Source organism: Syngnathoides biaculeatus, chromosome 14 (assembly GCF_019802595.1).
Source record: "Syngnathoides biaculeatus isolate LvHL_M chromosome 14, ASM1980259v1, whole genome shotgun sequence".
In the NCBI taxonomy this organism is placed as follows: domain Eukaryota; kingdom Metazoa; phylum Chordata; class Actinopteri; order Syngnathiformes; family Syngnathidae; genus Syngnathoides; species Syngnathoides biaculeatus.
The window spans coordinates 27,771,638-27,786,264 of NC_084653.1; the positions used below are offsets into that span (position 1 = coordinate 27,771,638).

A 14,627-nucleotide genomic window follows, 5' to 3' on the forward strand; every position below is an offset into this window, starting at 1 on the left:
GGGTCAAATTCGTCAGCGTTATGCACGCAACGACGGGAATGTCGACCTCTCCAACATGGCCGCCACGCAGGCGCGTTAGCCCTGCCATGTTTAACGCGTCTCATTGGTCAGTCGGACAGAACCGACGTCATCAAGCAGGACAAGGTTATTAGCGGTTCACTTCCGGTCTCGTGGAGGTAAGAAAAGTGCCCAAAAGATGGAAGAAATTTTGGATAAAAGTGCATTTATAAAGCGTGTAAAAGGAAATGAAATTACTTTAAAATGCGTTGTCGCATTGTTAGTACCCGTTGTCGTTCGTGTGCAGGATCTTTTTCTGTGGCATTAGTGCGTCAACAAAATTTAAAAAAAAAGTCAAATTAACGCCTTCGTTTGCTTCTGCTGCTCATTAAACGGTTTCTGTTGAAGCTAAATTGCTTTCTCGCTTTTAGCCACTTGAAATACGCACAAAGCTGTTTCTTGGGTACATTTGACACTGTAGCACTTGGAGAAGTTAATCATTTGTTCTTTCGTCACAGCTCGTCTCACACTTAAAATGTTATATTTAGGTATTGTATTGCCGTATGATGTCTTTGTTGTGGTTAAAAATATCTGGTATTAAAAAAAATGTTTTTGAATCCGGAAGCAATGTAACACTGTGTGTACACATGCATGTCGTATATCAAAAAAATGTCAATGAAAACTGAGCTGGTAACTCTTCGCGATGACAGAATGTCAGTGAAAGCGTCTACATTGGTACACGTACGTCATCACGTTGGTTTACTGCAAGTTAGTTCTTGGCCTTGCCCATCGCTCTACTTTGAAGGCAGCGGCGAGGTGAGCGGACCGCCATGGTGCTGAACCCGGTCATCTCCAAACTGGCTGGTAAACTGGTCGTGCTGGCCAGCGCGTCCCCACGGCGACTGGAGATCCTTCGCAACGCCGTAAGAGTCCCGGGCGGGCGGGCGGCGGCGGCGGCGTCACGTCCTTACTTGTGCCTCACGCTAGGGCCTGCGCTTCGAGGTGGTCCCGTCCTGGTTCAGAGAAACTCTCGACAAGCGACGGTTCAAAGCGCCGCACCAGTACGCGGTGGAGACGGCCAAGCAGAAGGCGCTGGAGGTGGCCAGGAGGATGCCCTGCGTGAGTTCACGCTCGACTTTGTGGCCGTGCGGTACATTTTTCCTCGTGGCCCGTCCAGCGATGCTTACTTCGTCGTCGACAAAGAGTGCCAGACATCTGTTTATAATAAAATAAGATCAAGATACAAGAACCCTTACACGCAGTTGTGAGCTTGTAATGCGAAAATACAAATTCATTGCACATAACATTTCATGTAAGTATTATACTTCATGGGCCTATGTGCCTGAAAAGAATAACATAATCATCATGCAGTGATGAATCGTGAAAAGCATTGCCATGAATTTCATTTCTTTGTGCTGGCCAGCAACACTGCGTGGCTTGTTGTTTATTTCATGGTTCTGTTTTAGAATCACCTGAAAACTCCGGACATCGTGATCGCAGCTGACACCATCGTGGTAAGTACGTTCAAGTTTGTTTTTCTGCATATTGTTGGTATAAACGAGGATGTGGATGATATTTAAAGTCTGGTTGTCACTAAAAGCAGAGCAGACCATACGAGCCCCGCTTTCCGCTCTGATCAAGAAAAAACACACATTTTTTTTGTTTGTTTATTTTTGTCGTTTATCGGGGAGCCAGCGTGACGGTCTGAGCGCTCCCCCGTGCTGAAAAGTCTCCTTGTGATTAACGCGCATGCGCGTATATTTTGTAAACTTCCTGCCAGTCTGAAACATCCCCATCTGTGCTTCAACATGTGCCATTCGACAACTTGTCGCCGATTGACGAACACAGCGAACGTGCAGATATATGTATATCTTTTTTTTTTTTTTTTTTAGCAACTTTGGTTTTAAGGTTAGGGTATAACATGTGTAAGCTACCTCTATGCAGACGAAGGGGAACAATGAGACCGGGGGGTTTCCCGGTAAGGGTCTGCGTACCCAGAGTTCCCCTGTTGGTAACGCATGAGCATTCATCACAAGGAGACTTTTCAGCACGGGGGAGCGCTCAGACCGTCGCACGGGGCTTGCAGGGCGTTGGCATCGCCACGGACGGTTTCTGTTATGGCCGCCGATCGGCCAAAGGGGTCCGCAGAGCCCCATCGGGCCTGGCTGCGTCCCGTTATGCAGCGTCTGACGCGCTTTGCGAACGGGCCCATCGTTAACGCTTACGTTGGCAGCGGCTTCGTCACCGCGTCACGACACCAATCGGGTCTTTCGCGCCGCTAAGCCACAAAAGCATCAAATAGTTGCACGACTCTGTCATGTATGTTGCGAGCTACATCTGCTTGAATACAATTTGCATTTCCCAGGCTAAAATCTGGCTAGTTCCTCATATTATGCACTGCAAAATGTTTTTGAGCAGTCACGCTGCAATCTGCTGCTCTTTCTCTTTTCACGCTTCCTGTGTGCGAAATTAATTTTATTCCTGATCTACTTCCGCAGACTGTCGATGGCATGATTCTGGAAAAGCCACGAGACAAGCAGGATGCCTACAGGATGCTCTCCAGGTAAATTTTCGATGGATGGATGGATGGATGGATGAATGCGCGGCTTATCATTTCCCTCCCGTTGTCTTGCTTCAGTTTGAGCGGGAAAGAGCACAGCGTCTTCACGGGCGTCGCCGTCGTCCTGTGCCGCGACAAAGCAGGTGAGTGGCGTTCGTAGCAGGGCGACGGGGACGGGATTTTTGCACACGCAAATGAATAGAATGACCAGGTGCATCGGAAAATGAGCAGAAATGCAAGAAAAAAGTGATCGTGTCGCTCAATTAATAGTATTTCAGCAGCATTACAAGTCAAAAATCTTGTCCAGCGGGGATCTCATGAGGAGGGGAAAAAAAAAAAAAAAAAAAGGCGCTAAGCAGACTGGCAAGGATTTTATATCTCGTGCTGTAAACGGCTACGACTGTATTCCATTTCTTTCTTTTGTGAATGAAATGCTAGCATGTGGTAAAAGAGCAGCGTGAGTATAAAAGGCAACACGCTGCTGACGTGTTGATGAGGATTTGTGTGCGCTGGTTCACATCAGCGGCGATCCAATGCTAACACGCTAACGTAACGTAACGTGCAATATCGCAAGGTAACAACCTGCGCCAGGGAGTTCACGTCTTGGCTTGGGCGCCGGTACTTTTTTTACAAGGAGAATTCCATTTTAGGACAAAAAAAAAAAAAGAAGCGAGATGGCAATCCGAGTGCAGAAAGTATTAACTCAGAACCATCAGGAGCGTACGTTCGGGTTCCACTTCAAAATGAAAAGGATGCGGTTCTTTTATGACTGACTTGTCGTGGTACTACTTTGCAACGTGGACGAATCCACTACAGTAACACCTCTTCTGACCCGAGGCGACGAGGATTACCACATCGTGGAGTTCTACGAAGAAACCAAAGTGAAGTTCGCCGAGCTCTCGGAGGACCTGCTGTGGGAGTACATTGACAGCGGCGAGCCCATGTGAGTCTGATGCGGACTTTTGGACTTTCATTGTTTTCAGCCGCTCTACACTTTGGCCTCTTTGGCGTTCCACGGCAAACAGTTTGGGGCTCTTATTTGCAAAGGGGGCGCTCAGTCAGAAGGTCGCTGGTCCAGTTCCTCGCAAAATTGATTGGCGTGGCGCGTTTCGTACACCAGGTGCTTTCCGTGGTTAAATAAATCGTTTCAAACGTGGAAAAAAATAAAAATGCAATTCAAAAATATGATTGAAAAAGTGCCCCACAATTCTGCAGCAAAGAGGTCAGAACGTGTAAGTCCAATTCTAAAGTCTTTCCGCAGGATTACTCTTAAGTTTTAGAATAGAGTTGTGCGACTCGTCTGTAAATCAGACAGAGATGCTTGCAGAATACAAACCCAGAAGGGCCCTGAGCTCGATAGAATCAGGACAAATAGTGGAGCGCCGAGTCCAAAGCAAACACGGCGAAGCAGCATTTAGCTTTTATCCCGCACACGTTGGCAACAGAGGCGACGTCGGCTCCGAGCGTCAATGTTTTTAAATCCAGGATAAAACCTTTTTTTTTTCATTGTGCTTTTTAGAGTATTTCCATGTTTAAATATGTCTGAGACTTTATTTTTTTATTTCATTGTTTCTAAATACTTTTAATCATATAAATCCCATTGACTTACCTTGTTTATGAAATGCGCTCGACAAATAAAGATGCTTTTCTTTACCACGTTCACATGAGTCCATGTGCCGCAGTTAGAAAACTTGTGGAAAGCGCTTCCGCCGCAGGACTTTGCCCCCTTTGCTAAGAAAGAGCAAGCTAGCAACCGGAGTACAAAAGACGCTTATGCAAATTGCTGAGGATATTCCATCATGACACAAATTTGGCTGCATTGACGGCATGTTAGCAAAGTCCTGTGGCGAGGGAGGCCGATCTGCAGAGAGTTATTTTCTGACGTTTGTCAAGTGCCGTCATTTCCGGCCCACGAGCCGCGACTTTTTTCGCACGCTTAGATGCCGTGTTGTTGCGTGAAAGGCCCACACGATGGCGCAAAAGCTCCCATTTGCAGGGTTCTGTGTTCCGTAATTTCCGGCCTATAAACCGCGACTTTATTCACACGCTTTCAACCCTGCGGTTTATGCGGTGGTGCGGCTAATTTGTGCATTTTTTTTTTTCTTCTAATGGCCGCAAGGGGGCACTCTAGCTGAAAAGGTAAGAGTGAGTCCGGTGGAATGTATGTGCCGAGGAAGTGACTTTTACCGGTCCGGCCCTGTTAGCGCGGCGCTAGCATTAGCGTTACACTCTCTGCGTACCGTTTTTCTTTGTAAACGTCTCGTGTTTGAATGTGGGCCCTTGCGGCTTATACACAGGTGCGGCGTATCTGTGTACCAAATGGTATTTCCTTTACACACGGACTGGGTGAGGCTTATAACCAGGTGCGCTGTGTGGGCCGGGAATTACGGTGCTTCAGATATGGTATTTTGACAAGACCGTGGTTTGTGCGTCAGGGACAAGGCCGGCGGCTACGGCATCCAAGCGCTCGGCGGGATGCTGGTGGAGTACGTGCACGGAGACTTCCTCAACGTGGTGGGTTTCCCCCTCAACCACTTCTGTAAACAGCTGGACGCGATTTACAACCAACGAGGCGGTTGCCGCCCGCCGGCCGGAAGCCCCCCGGCGCCTGCCCCGCTCGACGGCTCGCCAGGACACGCTGAGGGAGCGGGACCGGCGGCGGCCGCCGGGGGGCGCTCAAACGAGCGTGAGGACAGCGAAGAAGCCAGAAAGGACCTCGACAAAATCATTCAACTGATGGATGGATTCAAAGCGTCCAAGGTGAGGGGGGGGGATCGATTCTTTGAAATATTTTCGAGACATTTGACCCTTTGCAGTCGTCGTGAGCGAGTCACGATGGCGGTTTGCTGACTAAAGAATTGACCTCAAGGGAGGCCATTCAGTGTAGAAAATGGAAAATTGTTACTTTGAAAGTTATAATTCTCTCCTGTTGCCCACTCCTGCAAAAAAATAACAAAAAAAGTTATTAAATTTGAAAGCAAAAATCTGTAAAAAAAAAAAAAAGTTAAAAATAAATACAGTAACTCATGTGAGAAAGGAAGAAAATACTTTTTTTTTTTTTTTTGGGTCGGTTCCAGGCCCTGTTCACAGCCTGCAAGCTGGGCCTGTTCGACCTGCTGCGGCGCAGGCCGGCGTCGGACGCGGCTCAGGTGGCCCTCCAGCTGCAAACCTCCCTCGAGGGAACCCGACGTCTGCTGGAGGCCTGCAGCTCGCTCAAACTGCTCAAGACCACAAGTCGGTTGATCCCTTTTCTGTCGTCTTTGGCGGGGGGGGGGGGGGGGGGTTGTTTCTTTCATTATGCATTGCTTTTATTATTTTGCCACCGGCGCCAATTCTTAACCCTTTTTTTCCACATGAGGCTTTTAAAAAGGTGTTTGTCACACAAAGTACATCCACGATTGGACAAAAGGGAAGTTAGTACATATTTATAAGCGCTTTCACAGCAAGCGATTTCAACATTTACCATCTGAATGTCTGTGTGAGCATCTCCGTCCAGACTTGATACATTTTTTTAAGTCCCTGTCAAAAATATTAGGGTCAATCTCCAAAAGTCAAGTTGCCGGAAAGCAGATTCCAAAGTTTTTATCGGACAAAAGAGGTCTCATTTCTAAATATTGACACTTTTGTTGTCTGGCGATGAGAGCTTGTTAGTTGGAGGACCTTCCGTACTGCACGTGCTTTGTCCAACTTGGAATCGTTCTTGCCCAGAATGAGATGAAATTGCTGCCGCGTATGCAATTTAGCCACAGGACAAAAGACGGGCTGACCTTTTCCACCTTGCAGCCGGTGAGACGCCCACGTACGAGAACACGAAGCTGTCGGAACGCTTCCTCCTGTCCGACGCGCCGTCCTCGCTGCTGGGCTACGCGGCGCGCTGCGACGACGCCGCGTGGCCGCTCTTCGGCCGCCTGGAGGGCGCCGTGCGGGAGGGCGTCCACCGGGGTCGCGGGGCCTTCTGCGGCGACCCATCCCAGGCGAGTATTCCAATGCGGCACCTCACGCCCTCACTCGTCCGCTTTTGACGGGAACGCTGTATCGGCGGGACAGGACGCGAAAGTGGACTTCATGAAAGCCATGCACAGTTACGCCCAAGTGACGGCGAGAGCGGTGGCGACGGCCTTCGACTTGTCCGCCTTCAAGACCGCCTGCGACCTCGGAGGTGAGGACGGACGTGCGCGGCGGAGGCTGACCGCTGTCGCTGGCCTCTGATTGGTTGAATGTGGCGGGACTGAACGTGAAACGTACACCGAAAAGAGACGCGTGACTGGTTTAGTGCAGGGCGACTTCGTGGGCACCGATCGGATGAAGGGCTACGTGACAGGTTTGCAGCAAATTTCAGACTCCGTTCGTTACGCCTACATAAAATATTTTTGTTTTCATTTATTGTAGTCCTCAATGACATAACAGGTATTTTCACGTAAGCAAGTCAGATTCAGAATTGAAAGCACAAATAATAGTAATAATTTGTGGCCTGTGGTATTTTTACAACATATTTTGTCCTCACAATTCAAATCGAAAATGGTTCTTGAAATTGACATACATGGTGATTGGGAAAAAAGATCAACAAGTTTGTCAATTCTCATATTCTCTAAATATTTGTCTGTGCACGTGAGAATTAGTACAAGAAATATACAGGATATGAGAGGGAAGTTTGCGTTCATCATTGGGTGTTGTTTAAAATTTGATCCAGGCATCAGAATTAGCTCCCAAACTTCTCATATTTACCCGTGAAATGGAACCTAAGCTTTAAAAAAAAAACATTTTTTTCAGTGTCGGGGTGTTGAGCGGGTACCGAGACGACCCCCTTCAGCTGTTCGCAAAATGGGCGGAATGATGTTGTTGAACGTCGGAGCGCGACCGGTCCTGGCTGGCTGGCTGGCTGGATTTCGTCGGGCGTCGCCGCTCGCCCCGACTGAACAAACTCGAGAAGAGATCACGACCAGCTTTTCATACGTTTAGAACTCGAAAAATAGGGAGTTACTTTTCAATCGCCAAACATAAAGATTTTCTCCGTCTCCAACTGAAAAATGATACACAGGCAAAAATAGTCAAATGAAATGAATCAGTCAAATGTATACATAAACCGTCTTGTAGAAATGAGGAAAAAAATTCAAATAGTCAACAAACTAAAAGTGAATCCAAATTTGTATGTGATATTTTTGTTCCTGTGACTGGCGTTCAGTTCGTACGCTGTGAATAGTCTTTACAAAGCTTTTATTTTGTAAGGAAAAGGCCACCTTTCGACCCATTGACACTCGCTTTTGGCACTGAAACGTTTGCTCGAGCAGGTTGTCGGCGCTCCCGAGTGTTGTGAACGTTTTGAACCTTTGTCCCGGCAGGCTGTACCGGTACCATAGCGCTGGAAATTGCCAGAGCTCACCCCGGCGTGTCTGTGACGGTGTTTGACTTACCGGCCGTCGTGGAATTGATTCCGCATTTCCACTCGCCCGCCCCTCCTCCGGACAGGATCACGTTTGTCGCAGGTATCGTTTGTGTTTTTATGATTTACGGTTTCAAAGCGCCCGCCGTCTCCGACGCTAAAAGGAGCCTCTGCCCTCGTGACGCGAACAGGAGACTTCTTCGAAGACGTTTTACCCAAAGCGGACTTGTACATCCTCTCCAGGATTCTGCACGACTTGTCGGACGAGAGAGCGCACCTCCTGCTGGGCAGAATCGCGGCAGCGTGCACGCCAGGTACCGGTCCGTTTCACTCCGTACGGTCGACGCGGACGCTCGGGGTCACGCCGTCGTCCTAGCGCAAATACGACGGCCGCCTCTTCCTCGATTCACATTGCGGGGCGTGATGCCCAATCGCCGTGGTTTTTGCTTTCGACGGAACACGTCCGTGACGTCAGACGCCAGCAGTCGGAAGTCGGAAGACGTTTACGTCTTGAGGAAAGGAAATGCGGCGCTGACTCACATTTTCTTTGGCTTGGAAAGCATCTTGTTTTTTTTTTTTTTTTTTTGTTTTGAACTATTCTGGCATGTTCCTCCTGGGTCGATTGCATACATATCCAATTGATATCCAGATATGACACAGGTTGAACAAATCTGAACTGTGCTCTTAACATCGACGTGAAAAAAATCAAAAACGTCACATTGGGAATAAGAATCGAAATGCAGTGTGAACAAAACCCAAGTCATGGATTTTCCCTTTCGATTTCCTCAACCCCTAATTCACGATTTATCCCCTTTTTTTTTTTGGGGGGGGGGGGGGGGGCAATGCAATGCAATGATAATTGGGAGTTGTTTTTTGTCAGCTTCCTCCCTTGTGAATGGCGGGCTTCTGTTTTTTTGCTGTCCCAATATGTGCAAGGGAGGAGATCTAAAAAGTTGTTTCAGTCAGAATAGCCTGATAATTCCATTTTTCCCCTCACGCCAAACTATATAAAATATGTTCCGTTGATATAATCTTACCTTATCCCTGATTCAAAAAGGATGCACGAAGCGTACGGCAAACGGTTTCATTTCCAAGGATCAAATGTAAGGACTTCTTGAGGCCGACTTTGCGTGCCCACGCCGTCAGGTCGCGGGCTGCTGCTGAGCGAGATCTTGCTGGACGGGAGCAGGACCGGGCCGAGCCGCGGGCTGCTGCAGGCCCTCGGCATGGGCGAAGGCCGGCAGAGGAGCGCCGACGAGTACGCGCAGCTTTTGAAGAGCCACGCCTTCGTGGTCAGCGGCGTCAGACGCACGGGCAACCTGCTGGACGCCATGCTCTGCGTCAAAGTCTGAGCCCGCTTCGGCGACCCACCCCAAAGCCGGATCTCACTGCAAGTGCACCGTGAAGCGGATTTCGTGAGCCGCACACCTCAATTCCGTACTTTATCCTTTAAATGATGGCCGCGCACCACTCGTGTACCCTTTTTGCCACCACATTAAATAGTTCACACACTTGAGCATATCTATTGGGGTTTTGTTTTTTGTTTTTTTTGCACGCTCAACCCTCTTTTTTTGCTTTTTGATTGACATTTTGTAAGAAGCCTGATTCCGAACCGATGACATCCGACTCCACGTACTCTTATTATTTTGCGCGTACGTGCGCCATTAAGACGGGAGTGACGAGAGGAAATCTTGTCACTCGAATCGTGTAGTTGAAATCCAACTTTTTTCAACCGGGTGCTTGTTTTCATTTCAACGCTGAGAACATGTCGGACAGGCGCTACGGGTACTCCGCCTACTCAGCCTCGGGTTCTCTGAGACGACGCGGCGGACTTGCTGAGCAAACACGGCTTCGGAAAGCAGGCGTGGCGCTCACACCGGCAACGTTCTGGATACTTTTATCTCAATTAAAAAGTGACGTCTGCTAAAGCGTGCGTGAATCCCTTTTTGTTTGCTGGAGACTTTGAGAGGCCCCCCCTCAAAGTAGCCCACTGGACTTCTGGCTCTTCCAATGCTTTCGAGAACAAAATCACAATTAGTTAAATATTTCCCAGGTCTTGTAGGCAACAACTGCAGCTAAAATTTAGATTCCCAAACTTTTAAAGCGTGCTCCGGCTCCAGCATCCCGACAAGTGTGGCGCCCCACGGCCCTCCACCCTTCCACCCCTCAACAAAGCCTCAGCCAAAACGTTCTTAAAAATGCAAACAGTCAATTGCGCTTGGTGTTATTTTGATAACCCCCCCCCCCCCCCCCCGCCCCCATATTGCTTCCGTAACGTGTGCGCGTGCGTGAAGCGACGTGTCCTGTACAAGTCGATTGTTGCGTGGTGACGGGCGGGGCCGGCATCTTTTCGTCCTTTTAGCGCTTTGAGGCCCTTCCCAATTGTGCCGAGATGAATTGCACCCACGTGTCCCACCCACCCACATTTGAACTTGTGGGACGTTTTCCGCTTGTGCCGCAACCGGCAAAAATATCCACCGTGCAGTAAAGTAGCACTCAAATGGTTGCGCTTGCCAAAGTTTGGTTTCAAGTGCAAATTGTTTGCTGTGCTACAGTAAACGTGACTCCTGACGGGGCAACATTAACAGTCGTTGGCAGTGACCAGCAGGGGGCACCATTGCCTAACATTTCCCATGCGGGCAGCACGTTGGACTGTAGTTTGCACATAGGCCTCACAGTTCCGAGGTCGCTGTTCGAATCTCTCCGCATTCGCGATGTCTCACGTGCTTGTCCGGCTTCTCTTGCTTCCACATTTCCAGATCACGTTGAATAACAACAGAGGCCTGCGTTGTGCTTTGCTTGGTTGATTACAGGATGAGGGCAAGATTATAATACGCAGGATAAGTGGGAATAACGTTTTTTTTTTTTTTTTTTTTAAATCGATGGACATTTGGATTGTTGCTTTGGTTAAAGTGAGTCAAATATTGAAAGCAGACTGGAAAAATCCATTTTCAAAATGACTCCGACTGCAAAATTGTGCTCGAAAAGCTGTTTAAATAGTGGACGAGTCGTGATGTGCGTTCAACTAACCTTTTTGTTGGGGGTTAAAAGGAAACCGGGGTAGAAGTAAACTGTAGTTGGCACTTAAAAATTAAGAATGATGTACACATTTTTAGCAGCCAAATTCCCACTGAAGGCGCAGGTAACAAATTCACTACATTTGCAATGAGTTTGGAATGTTGTACTAAATGGTTTGTCCACTAGGGGGCAACATTGGTTGATTCAAATAATAATAATAAAAGTAATCAATTGGGCTCCAAGTGGCCTAAGTGAGCAGGTCAGACACATTCAGATTATTCCAGCAAAATCGGACAAAATCACCCCAAACGTGACCTTGGCTGAGGCCACACCCCCCCCCCAGAAACTTCAAGATGGCGTCGCGCCTCGGCCCGCTTTCAGACACTTGTTTGCAAAGAGCGTTTGGCCCACGTCTCCTATCGGTAAATGTGTAAATTGTTCAAAGTGAGCAGTGCTACATTGATTTGTTTCGAGACAAAGAGGAGAAAAATAACCTCGAGGCATGTAACGCTTCCAAGTAACAATGCAGCCCTTTTCGGCTCCGTGCTGTTTGTTTGCCTCGACATCCGCTGGAGGACGTGGTGGGGCTCTAATGAGAACGGAGGGTGGGGGGCGAGACGGGGTTTACTTTTCTATCCCTTTCTTATTGTAGGATGAACGAGGAGAGTTAGGTCCTTTGTTTCAAGGCCGCATGCTAAGCTAAGCGCTAAAACGCCGCACTAGCTACCAGGCCCCGCGGCTGCGATCGCGGCGGACAAAGACGCTCGTCCGCGTCGCGTGACGCAGGCGGCGTCAAGTGGTTGCAGACGGGACTTTGATCCGACCCGCCGACGACTCTTTGTTGTTATTTTTGGGATTTCTCCCGGGTGCGGCGTAAGCGCGCCGTCGACGCATATTTCACCGCACGCGCAGGCTAACGCGCGGCCGCACATGTACGGTTACACGCTTGCTGTCGTGTCACTCGGAGAGATTTTAGGACGCAAAGCGGCAAGTCGCATTGTGGGGATTTCTCTTGTCCATTCATATACATTTATTCATAAATTGTAGATATCATCCATTTTTAGAGTGGGGAAATATCGCTACAGTATCCAGATCTATAAATGTGGTCTCACACACGCAAATTCGATCCACGTTTGCACGCATGTGATTTTTACGGATGCTAACGTGTAGGAACCTCGTCAAGCGCTGCACAAACGTAAAATGCCCGATAAACACGTGTCGGGATTTGTCAAGGCGCAAATTGTGTGCGTGCGCGCGCGCGCGCATCGCCGTTCCAGACATTGACGACGACGCTGTCGCCGTATGAAGTGGAAATAAACGTTAAAGCGTTTGATATCCTGCTGCAAAAGTAACAGTGCCCTTTGACCTTTTTGCGAGCTTGCAAAACAAATGTTTAGCCCGGCGGCGGTCTGCGCGGCGCCGATATTTAAGGGGTTGACGCGTCGCCGTCGACTCTGATGCGTCACATCAGACGCAAACACGGCGGCGACGCTCCTCTCGCAGCGCGACGCTGACCTTTCCTCTTAACCCACGCCTGCCTCGCCGCGACTCGCGACAACAATCAAACCGCCGCTGCTAGCTAGCATCTGACGTATAAATGATATGCATCTCCCGCTGCTCCCATGGCAACCGCCTTGACTTTATTGTCGGCTGCCTTTGATCCTGCAAGGCTTTGATTCATTTCTCCTTTCAGCCTTTTAGCTAAACATATCATGTGAATTTGGAGCTTTGTTCCTGACAGGGCCCCGTCTTCCTTTCGGCTCTGGGGAGGCGTCGCGGAGGAGGAGAGGAATTCCGCCCGATTCAAAGACTTGTCTTGACTTCTCCTCCCCCCCCCCCCCATTCCCGCCTTATCTCGCTGACCTGATCCTCGTCGCCCTCGCCGCGTTTTACACGCGGCTTCGTTTGTCGAAGGCCCGCTATCGTTCCGGGGGACGCGTGGCAGGGTCCGCGTCGGTGTCTTGAGACGTGATCGGCTGCAATATTAATAAGCGACCGATAGAGCGAGCAGCTTGGACACGCCGGATACGTACTGTCTTGTATGACTAACGAATAATGACAAGACGGGAAAAATGTGTAGGCCTTAACTTATGTCTATGACTACAGCTGGACAGGGTGTGCAAAAACCCAAGTCACAGTCGTGGCAGAAACAAGACCACAATACCCAACAAACATCTGGATGAAAGCCACGGCCACGTGTTGCCAGGCTGTCGGTTTGCCACTTAATTCTATCGCATATGCTCGCCCGGCACTCAAGAAACAACAGGAAGCAGAACTGGTGTTGATGTTGAGGTTCTGAGCAGGTTGGCTAAGGATTAGAAATGAGCTCATTAGAGGGACGGTCAAGGTTGGATCTTTTGGAGACAGCAGACTTTGATGGTTTGGACATGTTCAGAGGCAAGAGAGGGAGGAAAGCTGACGAGGATGGAGCTACCAAGGAAGAGCGAGCGAAAGAGTGGAAGACCAAAGAGAAGGTTGATGGATGTCGGGCGGGAGGAAATGAGGACATGAGAGGAAGATGCGCCAGATAGGCTTAGATGGGAAAAGATGACGCGGGACGGGACAAGCCGAAAGGAAAAGAAGAAGATCCTCACCTGGCGCCAATACGCTCTTCTTCCAAGTTAGCTGCGGAAGCGATTCGGAGTACCTTGCGCCAGCGTCCGGAGCTCTGTCGGACGGCAAATGTCAGCAGAGGTTGAACGTCTCCTCTCGTATTTGCATTTTTAGCGCCGCAAAGGCGAAAGAATGGAGAGAATATACGGAGACATCTGGAGGGGGAAATAACGTTAGCGAACGAGGAGCTCTCGGCTCTTCGCCGACGCCAAAATCTGGAGAGATCTGGAGGAGCTTTTTAGAGGACACTCATGATGCCATATTTCTCTTTTGGCACTTTGCACATTTCTGTGAAAACGTGACGAGCGTGAGTAACGCTAACATATGTAGCCGCCGCCAAGCAGGCTAAAGACGGACGTCTCGCATCTCAAAAGATGTGCATCGTTTTTGGCGCTTATAAAAACAAACTAAAAGATCACGGCGAACGGCGGATTGTTGACGCGGAATCAAAATGCAACAAATTCGAACACTGATACGCTTTGTATTGTTTGCTCACTTGATGCAACGTATCAAATGACTTCACCTGTCAATCAGCTTTGAAGATGGAATATTTTAATTTATCTCCATAATTTGCTTCTGAGTGATTTGTTTTTTTTTTTTTTTTTTATGTCTTTGGCGATGCTGGAGCGTTTTGTACAGCCGCAATTATGTGCACTTGCATGATTTAATCATGGGAAATATTCACTTCTGATGGGCGCAAGCGGGTTGTTATGAATTCAAAAATATGCTTACCGTTGCGCTTAATTACCGGGAGTCAGAGATGATGACCTCTGAACTGAAGCCTTTTGCTGCAGTGCGACATTTGGCCGGTGGAGGGCAGTGTGACCGCTGGTAAAAAGCCTTTAGCAGCGCTCAGTGTAGTTGACGCGGGGGGGGTCCCTGCATGTTTCTGGCACGTCGTCCTCGCTATGTTGACAACCTTTCAATTCAATGAAATTATCCACGGAAATATTCATAAACCCATTTTTGTTTTGTAGTTTCTGTTTGTTCCATACATGTATTTACTACGGATGTATAATTTACAGCCAGAGTCAGAGAAAAAAAACAAAAACATGTAAT

General features: G+C 48.7%; 2 protein-coding genes across 5 annotated transcripts in view; one reads left to right on the forward strand and one right to left on the reverse strand.

Annotated features, from left to right (window-relative positions):
* fgf14 (fibroblast growth factor 14) overlaps positions 1–14,627 on the reverse strand; it is a 159,490-nt gene that overhangs the window by 75,552 nt on the left and 69,311 nt on the right. The gene's annotated exons all lie outside the window — the stretch shown is intronic.
* Positions 50–9,458, forward strand: asmtl (acetylserotonin O-methyltransferase-like). Of its 4 annotated transcripts, none has more exons than XM_061841278.1 (14): positions 50–176; positions 803–920; positions 985–1,116; positions 1,464–1,511; positions 2,496–2,560; positions 2,636–2,700; positions 3,395–3,500; positions 4,993–5,317; positions 5,635–5,791; positions 6,341–6,531; positions 6,605–6,716; positions 7,897–8,040; positions 8,129–8,251; positions 9,084–9,458. In XM_061841278.1, the coding sequence occupies exons 2-14, from the start codon at positions 828–830 to the stop codon at positions 9,287–9,289; spliced, it is 1,767 nt and encodes a 588-aa protein (XP_061697262.1). In that variant the 5' UTR covers positions 50–176; positions 803–827; the 3' UTR covers positions 9,290–9,458. The 4 variants fall into 4 exon arrangements, with proteins under 4 accessions (XP_061697262.1, XP_061697265.1, XP_061697263.1 ...); XM_061841281.1 differs by lacking the exon at positions 50–176 and adding an exon at positions 516–545; XM_061841279.1 differs by lacking the exon at positions 50–176 and adding an exon at positions 565–738.